The following is a 23,339-nucleotide window of genomic DNA, read 5'->3' on the forward strand; positions in this document are numbered from 1 at the left end:
AAATAGTCTGTATTCAAAACAAACCTTTGCCACTTAAGTTCCAGAACTTTGATTGCCAGAATCTGTAAATGAAGGACTCAAAACACAATATAAACATCTGTGTTGGACAGTAAGACATGAAACACGTTCAAATAATATGTGGTATTGCTATTTTAAGCTATAACATATCTGACTTCTACATTGCCGTTCTAAAAAGAGAAAGCTATCCCTGGAGTTTGGTACAGGCTGTTCAGTATTTTGTACAGTCAATACACCCGCTTAACATTTTTTTAATATTCTCTTCCAGCAGATAGAATGTGTTGCTATATAAAATGAAACAAAAGATATAATTTTTAGAAGTTAAAAACTAGTATAGAATTACCCAGTTTAATATGTATTCTAAAATTCTTGTTGCATGGTTCTAACAAAAATCATGTTAACATGGCTATGAATGTCATATCCATGGATCAAAGTATTTTTCTCAAAATATTTTCTAATAGGGGAAAAAACACCTGGATGTTGGGACAATGAAACAAAAAAAATTTGAGAAACAGAGTATATGCTTGCTAAACAAGAATTATGTTTATTTAGCTAGTGAATCACCTAGAGGAGTAAATTTTCACTTTCATGATAGCAATCTGTCAGGCTTGCAAACACCCAGAAATAGGAATTAAAGATTATTTTAAATGTAGTTATAAAGGTCATAAAAAGTCTGATTTAGACTGAGGTACATTTACTCAAAACTGAGATTCATTGAGTGGTAGCAAACAAACAGTTCCTCAGACAAATGCACTTTTTTCAGTATACATGTTACAGAAAAAAAAAATAAAGAAATGTGCATTAACTGGTGGTGTCCACCAAGCTGCATATTAATATTCTCTTACACCAAACAGTTTGAAACAAGGGAAATGTCATTCTAATATAATTTTGTTACGTTTCATTTGGCTAAACTGCAGCTTAAAGTTGCTTTGCCATATTAAAAGATTACTACAATAATTTTCACATGAACATTTAGACTTGAGTTTTACTCCAGGACTAAATATGGCATGATTTGCTTTTAATCTGTTGAATAGCTAAAAACTGACAATTAAAAAAACTACAACAAAGAAAAAATTAAGTTGAAGCAATGTGAATCTCACATCATTGAACCACTTCTAATGGTTAAATGTTAGTATTTAACAAATTCAAAGAGTTAATGAATCCTTGCATTCGTTCGGTCTCCTGTGCCTTAGCTAGGATGCATAAATACAAAAGACAGCAGATACTGGTAAAAGCTTCAGGACAGAAAGTGCTTGACGAAGGTACAGTTCTCAAGTGTGTTTGGTGAGAGAGTATAAGGGCAGATGCACTGATGAGAACCATTACAAGAAGAGTCAATTTTGTGTTAAAGTGTTCAAAGATGTCACCTTAAGCAGAAAAAAGCTTTAATAACGTCTTCTTAGACATATTAGGCATTTCCAGAGTCTACATCATTAGTGTTGTAATTCTAGCAGGACATCTCCATATAGTTATTGTTTGTTTCTATTTCTCTCCTGAAAAAAAACAAAACACAAAACAAAAAGGAAAATCATGTTAATACACACAGTTCAACATTATCTGCTTTCGTCTCATTAAAGCAGTTGCATTACTTGCAATTTCTCTAAATCAGGCAACAAGCTTTCAAGGAAAAAGCTTCACTTTTTTCAGGAACATGAAATATCTAGTTCAAGTCAACTTCTTAAAAAGAAACACAGATGTATATGTCAAACTAAAAGGCAAATATGTTCAAAAAAAACAGCTATCAAAAAGAAAAGGATTTATAACATTACTTTCAAATCACTTCCGATAAAATATATTGCACAAAGTGAACTGCGTAAGGAGACCAAGGGACCTACAAACAAGGCAAGAGGTACCCTAAATCTTCTGCTTAACTTGTTCAAAAATGCTCTGCGTGAATATTTAAATATACTACTCTCCATCCATTATATCCCTGAAAAAGTAAAGCTCATATTCCCAGGTATCTCATTCAAGGCCCCCTATAGTAAAATGTTTCAATGTTCTTAAGATCAAAAGGTAAAGGAACAAGTTGGCCCACTACCTCCTCCTCCATACAAACACATTGCTCAAATGGTGAGAAAAATAATTAAAAAAAAAAAGCCATCCATACTTTTTTTAGAAATTACTTTTAATAACAAAATGCAAACCCAGTGAGGTAGGAATGGCTGGGAAAAAAACCATTTGAATGCAAGCGTGAGTCGCAGTCAAAACCATATTCACTACAAAGACTTCACAGCACTGCGAGATGTTGCATTTGCTGCAAAGGAACAAAGTCCGTAATGTCATCTGTGTAATACAAACAATGATAAACAACTTTCTACGGTTAAGAGCTAAAAATACTAACTGCACTGTACCTCTATCAGGGACTAACAAATTCTTCCTCTGTATTACAAGTCTAACAGAGTAAATAAAATTTTCAGTGCTTTATCATCATCCATTTTCTCTACTTTGTTAAGACAAACATACACATAGACATTATGACTACCTCTAAGAAAAAAATAAAAACAGATCAATAAACTATATCTCATTACCTTCATTATGTATCTTCCAGACCATAAAAAGACACTGTAGTTTGACTCTAAGAAACTAAGAATTTATCTTCCAATAGCATTTCCTTTCTTAATATGTACAACTGAGCACGTTACAGAAATGTTTTAAAACACCTTCATGGAAGAGAGGTAGGTTCCCTCCCCTTTTAAAAGAGAACAAAAAACTCATTTCCAGTATTTTTATTACTAATGCATTACACAGCATGTTATAAATGGAACATAAACATAGCAGGGAAAACCAAAATAAACCAGGAGGCATTTGAACAATGACTTCAAAACTACTCTATCTGATACCATGCTGAAACTTTATTATGCTAGAAACTATTTAGGAAAAGTACAAATTAGCATATGAACCCAAATAAATTCTGACAAAAAGACACTATAATGAAAGAGGATACATAACATTTATACTGGTTATTAGAGTACAGCTGATGATCTAGTCCTCTCCAAGACAGACCTCCAAGTTGCTTCAAGATGAACACCAAAAAAGTAAAGCTCACACAGACTTCTTGCTCACAATAAGCAGCTCATAGTCCCAGCATCGTACATCTAAGATTGGGCATTCTCTAGGGCAAAACTTCAGTATATTTAAAGTGAGAGCGATACTTGCGCTGTTCTGCCAGAAATCATTTTTTCCTAGTTCAAAGAGACATGACTAGTATTTTCATAGTAAGGTACTATTTTTAAAATGCAAGATTGATAGTAACATATCAGTTTGTATTAATGACTGATAAGAGCGCACATCTAGGCTGAAAACAGAGTATCACTGGCCTCATGCCTCACTATGCATGCAAGGCATGCAAAAATAGCCTGCTCATGCACATCTCAGATTATTCCTCTACTATTAGCAGACTTCAACTGAAAGAACTGCAAAAAGTGCTAAGAAACACTACTGCAGTATTAAGTAGGAGCCTATGAAACTGTGATGTTAAGTAATGAAATCTCAGTATTTTAACAATTTTAAATTCTACATATATACAGATAAAATCACCTATTCCAGTCCATTTGCAAGTATTACATATGTAACCACTGAGTCAAGCCACGTAGAAAGCTTATCTGCATTACAAACTGCTGCACAGTAAATGGACTGACCATGTGCTTTGTGTAGCCGCTGAACTCAAAAGGCATTTAAGTTCATAAAAGTTCAAAATAGAAAGGGAATGATATCCTGACTACCTGCTTCCAGTGGATGAAATAAAGGAGGTGTTACAAATTTCAAGTCCATTTTTAATTCTACAGAGGAAAAAGGCTTCAAAGTAACACCAGCACACCTTTCCTGTAGTCTCAAAGTTACATATTACTATACTTAAAGCAGACATACAAACTTGACATTTTTCAATGCAAGTGAACAGTACATTCTTCTTACCGGTATCAGTAAGATTTGGCACTCTACAGCAAAACAGACAGAGAGAAAACCTGATTTATTCAAAATGCAGGTAGTGGTATTAAACTCAAAAGCAAACTAATCCTCCCCACAGCTGTTGGTCAGATCACAGTGACTACCACTGCCTTTTCCCATCTCAAAAAGTATTCCTCTTCTGAGTTTTTAGGTGGCTTTTGTTTGATTGATTTTTTTTGTATAAACAGTGTTTATAGACAAACTAGCAGAAGACTTTATCACCAGCAGGTTTCCACCACCAGAGCAGAGGAAGTTTCCAGCATAACAGACTGGATTCCACTAACATTTGCCTTTCACCCAGCATCTCTTATTCATTTATTACATTCAGATGAGCAAAACCTTTGCCACATCTCTTGCAATGCTCTTGGATAAAAAGCTTCTCCAGTCAATTTAAGTTCCCTGCCAAACTTCACTTCAGAGCTCACCAGGGTGAGGTTACCCAACTTTAGAGGGAGTTTATGAGCAGGATGCGGAAATTAAGTACCATTCGAATTAGAACAATGGGGGAATGTATCGGCTGGTTAAAGGTACTTGCCAGCTGCAGACCATCTGGTGAGCAGCTTTAACACATGCAAATAACTTTTGACACAACCTGACAAAACTAAGTGAAGGTGAACCTGAAAATGCTTGGGCCTCAGAAACATGTGTCGATCTAGTACAAAAATATGGAATTAACTTGATCTGAACTGAGAGGCTGACTTACTTCCAAATTTCAGTTCTTTGAATTCAGAGCAATAATCAAATGATCCTGTGCTGAAAACTAGCTGCAATTTATCCTCAGATTTAATGAAATCTCAATGCTAACAAAATTTCAAAATTCAAAGCAACAAAAATGTTTCCTGATCTGATTTGAAAGAAACTACTGAGATGCCCATAACACTGACTTTTGGAATTTTTCTGTCAAAAAAAGAAGGTAAATGAAAAAGCCTGATTGTAAGTAGCAAAAATGTAAACGGTAGCCTAAACCCAACAAGCTACTACAGTCCTCAGCTGTATTTTTTTTCCCCGAAGATCCCACAAACTGAAGCTCAAGGTGAGGGAAGGTGGATTTGAAAGAAGGACTTCTGCTTTTTTATAGCAATTCATCAAGTGCAAGCATTTCAAGGTGTCCATTTTGAAAGCTATCCAGGATTGCAAACATGCACAGGCAAATTGCAGAGTTCCCACACACACACTCACCTCCAGTACAATTGGCTATACTTGCAAAAACCCCCTAGAATTTTGCCAAACTTTTGCATCTTACTGCAATGTTTAAAACGTTTATGCCTGAAGCTGTCTGCTTTGCCCCTCTCCCAAGAGGCAGCATTCTCCCAGCAGCTTCAGAAGGGAACGTGTAGCACATCTTAGTTGCTTCACTGCAAACTGCGATTTAATCTTCAACTTAAAAGCCCTGCTCATATGCAATGTAAGCTAACATGTCAGACTGCATTCTGTGAAGTGAGGCACAGGCACACATCTCCTCTGCCAACTCTGCTGCGTGGGCAGGAACACCTGGCAGAGGCAGAACAGACAGCTGTAGAGGTGGTGAGAAGCAGCCACAGCAAAGTTCATGAAATCTCATTTACTAATGGCATGAGCCATAATCTGCAGTTTATTGCACCACAGTGTACCATTACAGCTATGACAGCATAAACATTGACCTTAGTGCTTGAGAACCACAATGAGAAACAGATTACTGAGAAAACTGAAAAATGCTAGAAATAGTTTTCTCCATTTATGACAAGGATATCACTGGCTATTAATATAAAACTACATTACTAAAACTTTGAAGTTTTGTAAAATAAAGGTGCTTTTTAACTTCTCACTCGTGAATTCCAAACTAGAGAGGGTAAATCTCCTGAAGACAGAGATTACCTCAAAACCAGATAAAAATATTTAAATACATTTTTCCAAGAAGCTCTTCTGGGAATTCTGGGAAGATGGGAAGGAAGCATCAGATGGAAAGGATCTCTAGAAACCTTACATGGACCTAGAAATTTTTCCTGTGGAGATGCCATCCCCTCCCTAAACACTCATTTTCTTCTAATCCCAACATGAAAAATACAAGGCACAAATTAAAAAATCAAAAGTCAACACAGGAAGTCAAACAATGTTTTACAACTCCAGAGCAGTTCCTTCTGGTAAACCTTATGAATTAACACTCATTTTGAGACCTTGCTGCTGCAGATCATTTGAACTCCAGAGAGTAAAGGCTTTCAAGCATATAAACATTAAGAAAGTCTGAAAAACTACAAGACCTAGCCTTCTAAATTATTTCTTCTTATTATTAGTTTTGATGGCATCTTACTTATTTCAGTCTCTGAAACATACTTAGCAATAGTAAAAATGTGAACAAATTACAGTAAAAAGGTAAATACATTTGAATTTAAGCAGATACATGCATTGCTAGTGAAACATGGACAGACCATATTATTATGATAATGACAAAGGCAATAAGAACTTAATCCACATCTGAAATTCCACAGCACACCAAATAACAAGGTACAAACATTCAGAAGGCAGAGGTGGAGAAAGAAATCCAACTACTTTAAAGATATCATGTGATAAAACACAATGAGGAAATGCTCTGCAGAAACCAAGCTTGAACTCCATGAGCCAGAAAAGCCCTTCCAGTCTTGTCTCCCCAGGTGGATACTTTCAGTGATGAATCAGCCAATTCTAACTACAAGTAGCAAGTGATTCCTTTCAGTGCTGTACATCATTACACATTGAAATATCAGATTTGAATTAGCTACAAGACAGCCATTTCAGCAAGTTCATTAAAAAGTAAAAAAATCAAGCTTGTAGATCCTCAGTATTGTTAACAATGCTCACAGCGTAACATCAGCTTTTGAAGATTGAAAACAGATAGCTTCTAACTACATCTATGGAAACTGTATTGTGATGACCACTGTCCCAGCAAAAGGAGCAGAAAGATGACTCTGACACCTTTGTTAATTTTTCTCAGATGCCCATGGGCAACAACAAGATGATTTTATTTAATTGCTGCTAAGAAATCTATAGTAGCATTGGAAGGGAAATGACATCCACTGGAGGGCCTACGAAATACACTGGGGAAGAATTTCTCTGACAATTTTTCTTTAAGTCTCATGCTCTCTGCACACGCGTAACTCAAATTCCAGTCTGCCATGAGGAAACATGAACTTATTTTATCTTGGTTTATCATTATTTTGTATATGAAAGTGCAACAAACATGCAAGTTTATGTTTACTTTTTCACAACTGACTATAATCCCTAGGTACAAAAGCAAAACAATAATTATAATTACCTGTCAATATTAAGTACACTACCAGACCTCTGAAAAGCTGCTCACAAAGAAGTGGGCTCAAACCGCTTATCTGATACAAATTTTGTAATGTATCATTTCAGCTAGATGAATCTGAAGGTTAAAGCCAATCAATTTTGATACAAAACTTAAACAATCCTACTTCAACTGAATCTACAGAAACAGCTTTACTAGATATGCAAGATCTGCGTGGTTTTAAAGTGCCATTTTTTCCAGCAAAGCACCACCAGCAATGTTCACTGGAGTTTCTGCTAACTAGCCCATCTGTGGTACAAATCAATGAAGCAAGGCTGAAGTACTGTATGGAGAGTCACACAGGTTGCAACTCCCTTGCAATATGCAGGCTTATTTCTTTCCTGCAAACTGCAGGAAAAGCATCAGTGTTCCAGTAAATTTGTTCTTAATAGAGCAGTGCAATCTGAGGAGATGTAGCAGGAAGCAGAATTTTAACAGCTTTTCATGCATACTCAAGGTTCTGCTTTTGCTCTGGAATAAGAGATTTAGAATTACTCCTTTGCTTTAAAAACTACAACTTAAAGACACAGCATTTAGAAAAGGTAGAGCTGTCACAGATCCAGCTCAATTCAAGTTTGAAGTCTTGTCTTAGGAAGTCTTCATATTTAAGAACACTAAAGAATTTAGATTCCAAAAATGACTGGTCTTTTGAGCATTAAGGTAGACCATTAGATTGATATACCTAGCTTTTCCAATAGGGGTCCCTATTTTACAGGAGAAATTGGTCTTTCAAGTCCCAGAGTCGAGAATTTAAATGCACTCTGTAAGAAGGGACTCCGTAAACTTGATTTTGCAAGTAGGAATTTCAAACCAAAAAGAAAAACAATACAAGATCCATGCAAGTGTCCCTATAAACTAAGACCACCTGTGAGTTTAATTACATTCCAACTTTTTAATTCAACAGTCCAGTATTGCACTTTTCCCATTGCACCATCTTTTCACTTGCTGGAGTAATGCAGACCACACCACTACTCAAACTCTTACAGAGTCACTCTGTACGAGACCATATTTTAACATCCAGACCTCTCCACAGTATCCCCATCCTGTAATAAATTCTAAACCCTACCTCTGAACAGAAACAATTGACTATCAAATGCACAGAAAACAGGCACATTTGAAATCTATGTGTCTATAACAAGAGAACTTGCAGGTCATTTTTAACTGTTTCCAAAAGACTAAAGATGCAAAAGCAAATGAAGATATAGTAAATAAGCACAGCATCATGGGATGAAAATTCTGGATCAGTACATCTAAAATTATTCAAGCTCCAAGTAATCATCTTCTCCTGAGACCAGGGGCACATACTCATCTCATGATTATCAAAGGAGCAAAAATGTATCTTCTGTTTCTACTTTCTGACCATATTGGTTTTTCTTAAAGCAGACATGAGGCATGCTATATCACTTTGATTTATGAAGATGAAACTGTAGATAAACATCAAGTTCAAGGAAACTGCAAAATAATGGCCCTTGAAACATCAAAAGCATACAGGAAATGGACAAGTTTCTCAAGATACTACGTAACCTGTTTCATTTACTGTTTTGAACCTCTTTTAGATGTAAAGACACAAACTTTAAAAAGTCATCTGGTACAACTATCATTTAACTACATTAAAAAAGTTCGTCAACTACCTGTGTTCTTTGACCTGTACAAGGACTGTGGATGTATCTATATCTGACTTTGACATTATAACCTAGGAGCTGATGGTTGGGGGGTAAGGGGAGGATGAACTGTCTACAGTTCACTCTTAATGGACATATTCTCACTTCCCTCTTTCCTTTAAGATATTCTCAAGAAATATCAAATTAAGCATAAAGTCAGCAGTGTCCTGGAATGGAAAGGAGTTACACTGCTTAACACTGCAGCTTGATTATGACCCAATTATCAGGGAATCAGAAGGGGGGGGGGGGGGGGGGAATTTCTCCTTATTACTCCTTTTGAGAGTCAGAAAATTTTAGCTATATCAGCATTCCTATTACAAGATATGTAGTACAACAGGAGAAAGCTAACATTTTAAATGTTTATTTACCTGCCATTTAAAGGCTTCCTGAAAATAAAAATTCCAAATGTAAATTAGATAAATATATATTGAATTCCTCCGTCTTCTCCCACAGATAAAAATTAGTTATTTTTCTGAACTATCTCATGAAGAAAATAATCTAAAGCATTCTACAGTTGCATGGAACCATGATATTTTTTTCCATTATATGCTACAAAAATAGAACTCTGCGCTAAAGAGCACCAAAAGAAGCCCTAGGACAACAAGTAGCTGCAGGTTAACAAGCCACCACCTGAGGGTGAGGAAGTTGTAATCTTCCAACAACTGCATTTTTACTCAGAGACACATTTCATTTTGATCCATGTATTTACTGAAGATCAGGTACAAAACTAACACAGACTTCTTTTTTTTTTCCTTTTCAATACCTTTTATTTTCCTAATGTCATTATGTGCTCTTAAATGGCATGTTTTAAGAATTCTGTTCCATTTTTTTAGCTCTTATTGCTACTGCCTTCTGTTGAAAGACAATCAAATACGTTTTTAAATAATCTGCACACAAATATGCACATTTACACCATGCAGCAGTAGTTCAAACTAAGGACTAATGCAATTTCAGATTATTTTAATATACTACTGACAGAACTCATGAAAAAAAATCACTGATTTCTTTGCTCCTTTGGTGAAAGATCACAGCACTTGCATGTTTAAAATAGGACACTGGAACCTGAGCCGTAAGAAAAGTCTGAATGATGACCGCACAAATTTGTTTCCAACCCCACTTGTAGATACCTTACCCACACCAGGGTCACATCAAACAGTGATAGACACTAGAGTTCTAATATTTAAGCTTAAAGAGACTATTCATAGTCATTTGCAAGTAACCTTTATCAAATGGCAAAGTTACTGAAGTTTCTTCTTCTGTTAATCACAGATTAATTCATTGCACTTTTATAAGTATACTGCCATATTTTAATAAAACATACTGCTAGGTCATATTGGAAATTAATTATTGATCCCCCTGAGTTGTTAAGATTAAAAACTTTTACAACCAATTATTTTAAAATAAGTTAGCTGGAATGATGAACAGTTATAGAGTAAATTAAATCCATAAATCATATGCTGTTTACTACGTTTACCAGATCACTGGCTGTATGAAAGTTTGTTACCACCTATGCAACAACAAAACATTAACTGAACTTTAAGGAACATATAAATGACTACTGCTGCTTTATGTATTTAATATTTTATTAACAGCAATAAGCACATTTTTCATGACCGAAACACTGGAAACAAAGTGATTGCCACAGAAAATGGGGATGAACTCAATTTACACAGTTCTACTGGCAGCAGAGAGTGCATGAATTTAAATACAGCTCCGTGAAAGCCTAGCTGGCACTAGGTAATAAAGGATTACTCCATTAACCATAAACCAGTGTTTACAATACTGATTGTTGCATTTCCAAACTATTCTTGAATCATAAAAGAGTTAACAATTATATGTTTACAATTTAAAGACAGGTTGTTTGTATACTGTGTGATAAAAGGAGAAACCCAGAGGTATAAGATCTACACCCAATCATAAGAGAATGATAAAGATGATCTCTCAGTAGCTGTCATTAGTTTAATTTGGACTTCCTATATTTTAAGTACATATTCATTTGCCTCAGGCATATCTAAAATCCCTCTACAAAGATAAAACCTCACAACTAGATATGCAGCTCTGAAGTATTTTTTTTATAATTTGTCACAAAACCAATTTGTACAATGTTGTAGAAGACTCAGTGCCTACTATGCAAGTATGTTGACAAGTATGTTTTCTCTCAATAGCATTGGGAAAGGTAACTTAACAGAGAAATGCAGAGTTCAGTACTTGAGTCATACAGATACTATATGTTTCCCTGAAGATATTACAGGAAACAGCAATGTTACTTTATTACACAAATATGCGTAATCACAGTCATCTAGTTAGAGACCTACTAAATGATGAATTTAGTACTTTGAATTTTAAGTTTAGCATACATAGAAACACTACGAATAATCTATGTTACCCCCTCCATTACATTTCGTAGCTTTCATCTACTACTGAGGGAACAAAACCACAAATAAAACACATTATCTTCCTGAGTTGCTAGGGCATGTCTGAATTATGACTCCTTTGATAAGTTTTTTTCACAAAAGTAGATACTTTGGAAGCAAACCAGTTATTTGTGGAGCATCTTAAAACATTAAAAATTAAGAACATACTGAAACACAACGGCTACAGAGAAACAGGATAATCTTAAACCATCTGAAACATTACCGAAATCACAACGAGGTTGTAATAAAGCCTGAAAAAGTCAGTTTTTCCCATACAGTGAATACTCGTTAAGAATGCAGCCCGTCCTCCCATCATTAAGATAGCATGGAAGTAACTATACTGATTTAGGGCATATTCAGTTTTCTTTTTAGAAAAAAGATTCAAAAGGCATTACATACCCAACTAGGATACTCATCTTGCCTCCAAACAATAAAAACTTTCAACATGACAATTTATTGCAGAGCTGTGCAATTAAACTACAAAACTGATTTTGGGTATGCACGACACCAGTCTATAGGAGATGTACATTCCTAATCCTTCAACACATTTTACAAGAGAGGTAGAACCACTGCAGTTCTAGAAACCTAAGAGAAGTAAGGGGGCTGTGATGCATATGAAATTCTTATGCAGCCAGAATTGTGGCAGCTTCAAGAAGTGAACAAATTCAGGACTTTGCATCCCACAAGGCCCCTAATTAGCATAAGCCCTAGAGACTTTGGGGGGGGGGGGTTTTTTTTCAGGAGATGGGCCGACAAGATGAACAGAGCACTACCACCAACTGCACTGATGCAAACGCCCTTTTCTGAATACTTGCACATCATCTAACTGGTACAATAGTTCCTGAAATGTTTCTAACCATGAGACAAATCATTATTTACAGTTACTAGCAAATCTGGAAAGAAAACAAATATAGCAAAAGTAAATATGGTGGTCAACATAAATGTTATTAGTAGGGAGAGTACACACAAAACAAAGTAGACAAGTCCTATAAAACAGCTTAAATTAAATGCCTTTTTCCCTTGTCTGGTTTTCTGAAATACCTCCAAAACTAAAGGTTTCTCTACACATTTATCATAGGTATACTTTTTCTTCAGAGAAATGAACTGCACATTACTTTTTTTAGGAAATGCGCTATCAGAAATGTCCAAAAAATGATTCCGACAGTGTACAAGTCATCACTGTATCACTTCCATGTTTCACAACTGTACAAAAGACAAATTGAATCAAGGGGGAAGCCTGATTTTCACAGTAATCATGCTGTTAACATTCTGTTAAAGCAGAATTTGAATTGAAATGTTATGTCAAATAAAGTAAGCTTCTCCTGTAACTTGAGGTCCTTTTTTGTGACATCCAGAAACCATAAAAATCTAAACTAGAAGACTTCAGTTACAGGTAATACACTCAATTCAGTTTTTGTTTACTCTGAAGGGTAAAATATGTCACAAGTCTGCTTATGCAGGCCTATGTTAATATTGTGGTTAAACACATGCGTGTGTTAAAACAAGTTACAAGAACTTAAATCTTTTCATTAAGACTCAGTTACACCAAGTACAGACACCTTGGGTAAAAAGCACCACTTTCTGATTCAATACTCACACACAGAAATTCCAGTTGTATGAAAAACGAGGTTTCCAAAACCAGAAAAAACAGGAGAGCTACTATAATGACATTGATTTCTTACCCTACGCATGGCTTCCTCCTCCTCTTGACGCTTCTCATAATGTGCAAAGTCATCAAAGATTGAGGTGGTATGCTTGAAAGTAGCAATTATTTTAAGCACTTGCTTGGCTTTTTCTAGGGGTACCTCTTGAGTGTCCCTCGAATTGGTAACCGGTTTGTTGTCATTGTTTTCCAAGCGAATATGCCGCAGTTGGTTATTGGGAACGTCTTTGACAAAGATCCATTTGACATCAAACTTCCCCTTCCACTTATCCTGAGACCAGACACCAGCATATGCATTGTAGTCCACAACAGACTTCATCTCAGCCACTCCACAAAAGTGTCCACTGCCATTCACACTGAAGAGTAAATAGAGTGGGCCTTTTCCATTCAGGGAACGGTAAGCAGCATCCAAGCGCTTATTACCATGTTCAGTACTACACCAGATAGAGTACTTAATGGAGCGATGAATATCGTCCTCTGAATAACTTTTGATTATAAACACACGTCCATTCTTCAGATTCCAATCGAAATCTTTGGGATTGTAGTTGTTTATGGCCTTTAGTTTCTCCAGCACTGGATGCACTTCCACACCAGAAGGTGAGGAGCTGACAGATACAACACCTAAACCAAAGTTCTCACTACCAGCTCCATTGTTCTGGCTGAAGCCCACACCCCTATTACGAGGAGCTACCCAGCGGTTTTGCAGCTGTTGTTGCTGCAACTGGTGAGGCTGGGCCTGCTGCTGAGGTCCTTGTTGCTGTTGCGGTTGCTGTGGCTGAGGCTGCTGTTGAGGCAGTTGGCTTTGCACCAGTGGTGGTGGTTGAATTAATGGCTGAGGCTGCTGGATTATAGTCTGAGGAGGCAGTACTGGTTGGGCTGGGGGTGCTTTTACCACTGACCCTTTGTCATCCCAAGTTCCAATATTCATGTTGTGTTTTATAGGTGGTGGTGGTACAGCAGGGCCCCCAATGCCCACATTACCTTTAGGCTTGAGTTTCGGCTGAGGTTTAGCAGGCTTCCTTGCAATGGCAGCCCACGAGGTTGGTTTAGGTGCTGAACTGCTAACTGGGGGCACGCTGTTTGCTGCAATGCTTGTCATACCTGTACTGCTCAGAGCTGAACCTACAGTTTTTGTTACAGCAGCCGTCATATCTCCACCAATTTTCAGTCCAGTCATGCCTTGCTCAATGCTGCTAATCCCAGGCACCTTGCTCAGAGTATCACTCCCAAATCCAGCCTGTCCATCTGCTATGGCTCTCCCAAGAGAACTAGGTGGATAGCCATAGCTGCTGCTGTAAGCAGAGCTTTGCGTTGATTGTCCCTGAGATCCACTTGTCCCCCATGTAGAGAAGTCTGCATTCCCAGGAAAAAAATTAAATCCATGCTGCCCAAGAAATGGAGGGGTATTTCCTAATGCCCCAGGTTGACTAAATACACCATCGGGTATGTAATGGTGTTCACCATTACTCATCTGTCCATAAGTTGTCAAGTATGGCATTGGAGGGTCGCCTGCAGTTGACCATGCTGCTTCGCCTAAAGAGTAAGGAAATCCAATGGATGGAGCATAATAACTAGGCATATATGGGTCTGACATTGGTGGATAGCTGTTACTCTGCAAGAAAATAAAACAAAAATCAGCAATATAGACAATTATGCTAAGGGCAAAAAAACCCTGTAATACAGTCCAAAACATTTTTCAGGATTATATGAATGCATTTGTAACTTCCACCATTCCTCCCAACATAAAAGATGAACAAGGTATCTGTTAGATATGGCCATTTTTTCCTCCAAAGACCTTTTCAAAGCACTGAAGAGCATCATTTTTTGTAATATTTTATCTTTATTTTCAGTTACTGAGCTAGGCTTAAGATGCCTCCATGTCAACAGTATCAAGAAAATAACAAGCTACTTTAAAAAACAAGCCATAACAACTGCAGTTTCATAGAGAAAAATAGGTGCAACTATAGTTTAAAGTTTTGCTATTCTTAGTTTCATCAAATTTCTCACTTCTAATTAGAGACACCTGCCAGAATATTATAGTGAAAAGGATAAAAGGATGCCTGTTTGTTTCAGGCAGAACAATCAAACTGTAACATTTCCACACTATTGAGAACAGGCATTAAGTACTATCTGTGGCCTAGTAGAACAAAGTTTGCTAGCTAAATTCAAATTCCACTCCCAAGACTCCTGGGAAGTCACAGCATTTACTTCTTGAGAAGATAAAGCTCCAAGACATTTGAAGGACAACCCCCACATGACTTTTGATGTTGTTTTGGGGGGAGAAAAAAATGCACATCATCATCCTCTACCTGATGCCTCCTTAATGTATTATTTGAAAAAAATGGGAAGGCAAGCAAAATTCTCAATGCCTTTTAATAACTTGCGCTTTCTCCCCCTCTCAAGACCACTATAACTTACCAACTTAATTTAATGAGTACTAACTTTTTGGCTAGAGACAATTCACAGTTCTGGAAACAAGTCATTAACTTCCTGGCAGAAGAGTTATACCAGTAATATTAAGCTTCAATCTATTATGCCGTCAACTGTGAGCTACTTCTACCAACTTCAAAGGAAATCACATTCAAGCAGTTACTATCTTCTCAGAGCCAATGAAACTGTTGTCTTAACTGCATCCCATTTATGATGATTTCATTGTAAACGTAAGGTGTGGGGTTTTGTTTTGGGGTTTGTGTTTTGTTTTCTGGGTTTGTTTTTTTCCTCAAGCTTCTTGTAACTGCATCTTTCTGAAGTCAGAGCACAAACATAAGAGCAGGAGACATCAGAGCATGCTTTTTATCTGAATCTTTTCCAGAATTATTAAAGACTTTACCTGTTTAAGTTATCATGTGGTAAGACAAGACAAGACACAAATTATATTTCAATGGATATTCAGGCAAGTAAGTAATGCTAGCTAAGAAATATCATCCTAAAATTAATGAAGTCTGGAAGTCAGTTGAACTCCAAAATTAATTCAAGATAGTAAACAATGTTCACTTACCTGATTTGTCTGACTACTTAGATATGGCTCAAAATCATCATCATTTACTGCATCCTTTTGATGAATCGAACCGTTTTGTACTGAAACTAAAAGTAAATCTGTATTAGGTATACTCTCTGGAAGATCTATGTTGTGCTTTTAATCTTGACAACACTCCTTAATCACCTGCACATTGAAATACTTGTGCTTTGTTGAGACTGAACATATTACTGTTAAGCATCACTTTGCTAAATTTAAAGAAAATGGCTCATTCTATTGATGATCCCAATCAGTCTCAGGAGAGGTCTGGAAAGATGGCAACCAGAGCAGACTACTCCTGACTATTCTTTTCTGAGCTCCATAGACAGAGGAAAAACTATAGGCACACCTTATTTGCACAGGCAGTAAATCCAGCGTTTCCAGAAGTACCAGACCAAGTGCAAATGTGCAGACCAACCAGATCAGACATATTCAATAGGTTCAGGGAAAGTTGCAACATACAACATTATCCTGCCAGGACAAAAGTCAGTTACCCACCAAGACAACCATAAAGGGCACTACTATTCAGCTATTTAATTCTGTATTTCCTACGTAAATATTACACTGTACTGCATTAGCGGCATCTCTGAAGCTCAGAGGGTACACAGCAAAACAGAAACAAGAGCTAAAGTCCCCAAGGGTGATTACAATCCTTTCCCAACATATATGCCACTATACACTGGAATCTCTTCCCACCTGCTCTTCTTGGCCTCCTATTACCTTTAATTTCATCTAAGGCATTACACCTACCTGGGATTTTCCAGTTGCCCAAATTACTTGAAGCGTCTCTCCACCCTCCCCCAGGCTACTATTCAAACAAAGTCAAGTTGCACAAATTTCTACTAAGTTCCATTGTTTCCCATGGTGCAAAGCAGAGCAGGGACTTAAACCAGCAATTTGCAATTATACAACTTGAAGATGAAGACCTCTTCTCAAAAATAAATTACTGCTGTTCCAAATACAAGGTTTTTTTCTTATTTATCAAGCAGGTTCAGTGAAAAAAAACCAAAACAAACAAACAAAACCAACAAACAAGCCAAACAACAAACAGACAAGTTTTAGAGTGATCAGTAAGGTGCACTGAGAAACCACAACAGCAAAAGTTAAAACAGCAGATTTTCTGACAGCTGGAGACACTGAGTTAAGAGCTGACTCTGCAGTCTCCCTCTTCTAGCAAAAACTTCTGAAAGGTATATACAACCACGTAACTAAACCTTCAACTGTGTTGGAAGTAGTGTTTAAGAGTGCGTTTTTTTCTGTTTCATTGGGGCGGGGGGGTGGTTCTGCCACCCAAAGTTCACATTGCAAACCAAGTGGTGCCTGGACCAAGTCACTTCAACTTTTTTCACATTTGACTTGAATACCTCTAAACCAAACTGCCTTCAGGCAATGAAGCTAGCTGAAAAAATGACAAAGGGATAGATATAATCACAAGGAATAACCAAAATTCTGGAAAAAAATATTAATTTCAGACAGCAGTAAAAAGAGCTGAAAATTCATAATTTAACACAAAACAACAGAAGATTTTTTTTTTTCAAAGCAAGCAGCTGGGAAAAAAAAAATCAAGCAACTTGTGTTTTGAATGTCTTCCTGGAGTTTTAAGAGTCAGAACACTTGACACTTCAGTTATTACAAACTGGCACAGTGCGTTTGTATACTAGCTACAGCCAAGTATGACCAGCAATGGTGAGCACAATGGGTTTTAAAACCTGACAGAACAGTATTTCTAGATTAAATACCAAATTTAAATTAACATTAGGTGTTGGGTTTGGTTTTTTTTCCCTAAATAAGGAGTTTCAGTTAAGGTCATTAATCATCCTGAATTTCCACACAATGGTAACATATTAATGAGCTGGAACGCTATATTCTTTATATTTGGCCCAGTCACACATGGGATGAGCCTCAAAATCTTTTGTCCATGCCATGCCCATTGCTTAGACTTGACTAAATACTAGGAGAGCACAAATGTTAAATAGAATTCTGTTATAATGAAAAACATAGATGGAGGCATACAAGTTTCTTAAAAGTATGCAACCACAAATAAAGGAATAAACAGCTGCATGTCAAGACTAGAATCCTATCAAAATTAATCTCCTCATACTGACAGCTAATCTTCATAAAACATGCATCTGCTGTGTTTATTGTTTCAGAGGTATCTAAAGGTCACTTAAGACAGAAATTTTTTTTTGTCTGTCATTACAACTAACACAGAATATTCTTCTAAATGTATTTTCCTTCTTATTTATTCTGTATTGAGATCTTAAGTCAGTGACTCAAGAGTTCTATACTGACATCTTTCCTAGTAAATATATATATTTTCCAGTGAAATAGCGTTACTAGAAGTTTGTTTCTTTGGCTTTTCATTCTACCTTTACGTAACGTGTTAATAATGAAGAAGGTAGCCCACACACACATTTAGCAACAGCAAACAGATTAAGACACATGCCTCATTCCCAAAATCTCACATTAAGTGTTCCAACTGAACAGGGCAGTGATGAAGAATACTAATCGAAACTAATCTACAGTTACTAAAAACATCTGTATCAATCCAATCCTGAAAATACTGTATACTTCTGCAAACACTGTGAAAACATACAGTGTAATTAGATATTGGGAAAAAACAACTCATCAAATAAAGGAACTTAAAGCTTATATTCTTTTAACTGCTACTATCCTTTGAATAACCACTTGCAAAATGCACAAATGACGGCCAAAGGCATAAGAATAAAATTTTCATTAGAAGAAGCCGTTACACGTTAATTAATGTGGAGAATAAACACTAAATGAAACATGAACATTTCATTCTTGTTTTAAACCTAATGCTTATGTTTACGCCTACTACAAAACCAAAATTTTTATTTATATATATATGTGTGTAAACACAAGTCAGCACTTTCCTATCACAGGTGTGATACACTGGCACAACAAACAAAAGAAAAGGGGGGAAAAAAAAAAAAGGAGTATTGGGAATGCCAATTTCTCCCTATCACCACGCCACTGTAAGACGTCATTTGATTGATGTCAGTTCTGATGTTTTATGTCAACTGTATAGTAGTTGACAATTAGAATAAGAAAACTTTCAAGACAGGATATTTTACTCATTCAAATCTCTGAAATACCAACATTAGCATCTGACACAACAGGTGGACAGTACTGTTCTACACACTAGAACTTCAATCCCACAAATTCTGGTCAAGGCAAACAGCACTGTATACCAATTTATAATCGACTAGAATAAAGCATCAAAAACATTTTCCTAGACAATACAAATAAGCTACCTCCCAATGTCATTTGCAGGTCTAGTATTTTTTGTTTCAATATGAAAAGTACTCTATTTCCATGCATACACCTCTTACACTGCTCACTCACGTCCTCTCATATGCTCTACCAGACATGTGGACAGTAACCTTTTTACCATCCTCTAACATTATTACTCTTATGCACAGAACCAACTTCAGAGTAGTCTGTTAACTCAGTATAACATCTTCTGTCGAAGAAGCTCCTTTAAGCTGGGACCTATCATGACACCTGAAAAAAGATTACTGTCTGCTAACATGTGGTCAGTAAGGATTGCTGATACAGATTTAATCTATCCTCTTGAAAAAATCTCTAACCCAAAGCGAACCACTCGTGCTACACTGTGCTACCATTGTTAATCTCCTAGCCCCTTAATGTAATGCTAAATCATAGCAGTTTCATTAAATAGACGTTATACCAAATAATTTAACAGAATAGAGGAGATTACCATTTTGTTTCACTATAGTTTTCATTTAGGTCATAGTCTCACCAAAAGAATACATAGTAAGTATCCATTATTTAAAAGGATGCACTCCATAAAAATCCAAGTTCAGAAATGCAAAAATCTCATCGTTACATAGCAAACCAAGAGATGTGTTTTGATTCAAACATTCTGCAGCATTTACAAATTATAGCACACAAAAATACGCTAACATAAATAAGTTAAAGTAAAGCTGACTTGTGCATTTTCACTACTAAACAAGCTGCAACGTAACACCCAAACAGAAATGCTTAATACTTTCACTGCAATTCATACATATGGAGTATAGTTCAAAAACTACATGTATGATTCTCTAATAGGTGCATCTCTAACCTCACTAAAACTGAGATATGGTAATTCAAAGAACGTGAAACCACAAACTACTTGCTAAAATAAATCTGACTTTTCCTCTCATTTAAGGCCAAGTAGGAAGGTATAAACACAAACTATTTCAAAGACACAAAGAAATAGTTAAAAGCTTCAGTTTGGGGCAACAAAAAAAAAAAAAAAAAAGGTAGCAGTATTAGAATATGAGAGAACAAGTAATCAAAAATGACCAAACTGAGAAGGTCTAAGGAGGTAAACACAAGTTTATTTTTCCCTGAATGAAGAGAAATTAAAAGGAACAGGCCAAATTCAGCAAGATTCAGGAACCATGTGCTACCTTGTAAGCAATATATGTAATAAGAAGCAGATAATCTGCACGTAGGCATAATAATAGAATAAATACACTGCGGATAACCTTAAGTGACAGTTCACAGAGAAGAATTAGATTAGTTCAGATCAGATAATGAACAGTGGGGGCAAAGAGTATATGAGCTCAAAAAAAAAAAAAAAACAAAAAAAAAAAAAAACCACCAAAACAAAACACATCAGTTTCCTGACTGCTTGAAGAAATAATAAGCATATTAACACACGAAGATAGCTGTGTGCATGCTATTCTATATCTCAGCTTTGCTAAGCACCTAAGAATTAAATGGACACAAGTGTAGTGATCAGGCAAAAAGAATTCCCAAATAGAACATTAGTCTTTATATGAAAGATAACAAATTCCAGACCAGAAATAAATTGCAAGATATAATCTGAGATACTGTTTACAACAGACTTGCCAAGAATTTGAGAGAGAAGAATATTAAGCAGTTAGTTCCTTGTTTCTGTGGGAGAGAAGAAACCCCATTGAGTATGGTATTTAAAAAACTAAGATGTTGACAGAAACATGAAAAAAGTAGAAAAGCAGAAGGCCTACAAACACCAAGAGAATATTCTATACTGACGCTAAAATGAAGAGAAAAGCCCACCAAATTTCTGAGAATAAGGAAGGTGATGTGTTCTGCTCACAGATATGAGTAACTAAATAGTCACATGGCTATTGCCTCGCAAGCTAAGGAAGCTGCTCAAAAGATTCTTCCTGATGATTCTAGTACACTGATTCTACTCGCTGCACAGAAAGGCCCAAGGTGTACTCTCAAAGTGATTATACAAGCATATCACAAAGTCAGCTAAAAAGAAATAGCTATGTTATCATCTGACTTGTGACATTAATCTTCATTTGCAAAATAAAATAATTTAAATTGATGTACCACTGTGCCACAGTAAAAAAGCTGGGAAATAACATTTTGGCACACAATTTCCTGTCATCTTGCTCTGAAATAAAAGACATCCTATAGCTACATTCTCATCCCACAATTGTCTGAAGACATATTAATCTCCATAAACAGCAAAATTAGAGTTTTATGCAGAAATACAAGAAATCAACTTACCTTTATTTCCCTGTCCTTTAGGTCTCTGTATATAGGAAAGTGGAAAAAAAAGCAAAGCAAGTTCGGTTAGAATCCTCTAATGTTTACTTCAGGGTAATTCCATTTATTTGCCAATTCTGCCCTTTTCAACTTAAATATCAGCTTAAAATATTATTAAAAACATGCTATTATAAAAATATTATACTATATAAAATAATGCCATATAACATATTACAAAAACCCCAACACAATAATTCTAAAATTGAAAAAATTTCACCAAAAAACATTGAAATAATCTAGTCTTTTACAGCACATTAAGCTTAAATGGTGTTGAAAACCTGAACAACAGATGAATTTTGATTGCCACCCCTCCCCAAGAAATATAAGCAATAAACAAAGCATAGAGTAAAAGAACAAAGAAAGTTAGCAGCTTAAGATTACTGCCAGTAGTAGAACTTCATTAGAACTTCATTATCATATATCATCTTTTAAGTTGACTGATGGGTACTTATCAGAGAATAACCAACAATGCCTTGCTTTTTAGATATACAAAAGAATATACATTGATATGGTAAGCTGAACTACAAGTTGTGCACTCCTCATCTAGGCAATTACATTGAGAAAATGATACAGTCTGTATGTAGCTTTCACACAAGGAAATAATACCTTAAGGAGGATTTTTTTTTTTTTTTAGGATTAGTCATTACAAAACACTGTTAATCTGTCATGCACTAAGAATCACTGTAACAGTACAAGTTACAGTATCCTTAATTCCTCTATAGCGAAATAAAATAGCTTACAGAAACAAATGCTAGCCCATGAAAAATCTAATTCATCTTCTCACATATGTACAACTAAGAACAAGTGAGTCTCCAGGGTCCGTCACTCTCTAACAATTTTTAGTCCTGAAAAACTCAGTATTCAGAGGTTTGAAAGTTTAGAAGGCAACCACCTCCATCTTGCTTTCAGGTGCACCTGCCTCAGAGTTATCATAAGACTGTTTTAACACTGCTCCATCTAAAGCTGCACTGGTTAGTCACCTCCTTCTCCCCAAACCAGAGAAAAATCTCTGTAACCTTAAAAACCCCAACTCATCTTTTGGGACGAACCTAATCCAGACACAAAGGCATGCACAGACCAACAAGAGACATGGTACTAAGAAAGTTGGGAAGAAGCAGCCTGCCTTCGTGGAAGACAGAGCAGTGAAAAGCTAAGAGATCAATGAGCTCGAAATAAGTGCATAAAAGGAAACTAGAGAGCACGCACAGAGACAAAAGAAACAAAACATTAAAGGCACAGAGAGAAAATAAAAGGGGGCAGGGGACTGCAGGGCCAAAACTTTTGAGGAGTGGCAGAGGCCCATGGAGGAAGCAGAGACCAAGACAAAATAGCTTCCAGCCAGAAATAAAAGGTCAGCAGAGGCCTAACAAAGATTAAAAAAAAAACAAACCAACGTACTCTAAGCTCCGCGAAGAACCGACTAAAAAAGTGCAGCACAGCGCACGGAGGGAAACAGAGAAGAACAGCTGGAAGAAGCGGAGGCCGCGGGGAAGGAGCAGAAAGCAGAGGCCCGAAGAGAGAAGTGGTGGGTGAGGAGAGAGAAAGGCACGAAGCGAAAGGATGCGGTGACGAGGAGCCAGAAAGAATCAGGGGTGCGCAGGGGCGAGGAGAGGGAGCCGGGCGCCGCGGGGAGCCCGGCACCGCGGCTCTGCTGGAGCGCAGAGAGGAAACGGGCGCCCGGAGGGGCTCGGCCGGGCAGGGCTCGCCGGCGGGCCGGGAGCACAAAGGGGGCCGGCCGGGCGGG

At 36.7% G+C, this 23,339-nt stretch overlaps 1 protein-coding gene across 2 annotated transcripts; it reads right to left on the reverse strand.

The window, feature by feature from the left end:
• Window positions 1-537: 537 nt before the first annotated feature.
• YTHDF3 (YTH N(6)-methyladenosine RNA binding protein 3) lies at window positions 538-21,578 on the reverse strand. 2 transcript variants are annotated; one of them, XM_010582890.1, is made up of 4 exons: window positions 21,557-21,578; window positions 16,001-16,086; window positions 13,022-14,614; window positions 538-1,511 (listed from the first exon to the last, which is right to left on the reverse strand). In XM_010582890.1, the coding sequence occupies exons 3-4, from the start codon at window positions 14,594-14,596 to the stop codon at window positions 1,488-1,490; spliced, it is 1,599 nt and encodes a 532-aa protein (XP_010581192.1). In that variant the 5' UTR covers window positions 14,597-14,614; window positions 16,001-16,086; window positions 21,557-21,578; the 3' UTR covers window positions 538-1,487. The 2 variants fall into 2 exon arrangements, with proteins under 2 accessions (XP_010581192.1, XP_010581193.1); XM_010582891.1 differs by lacking the exon at window positions 16,001-16,086.
• Window positions 21,579-23,339: the final 1,761 nt, after the last annotated feature.

The sequence above is a fragment of the Haliaeetus leucocephalus genome, unplaced genomic scaffold, assembly GCF_000737465.1.
Source record: "Haliaeetus leucocephalus isolate CR32 unplaced genomic scaffold, Haliaeetus_leucocephalus-4.0 Scaffold858, whole genome shotgun sequence".
Classification (NCBI taxonomy): Eukaryota; Metazoa; Chordata; class Aves; order Accipitriformes; family Accipitridae; genus Haliaeetus; species Haliaeetus leucocephalus.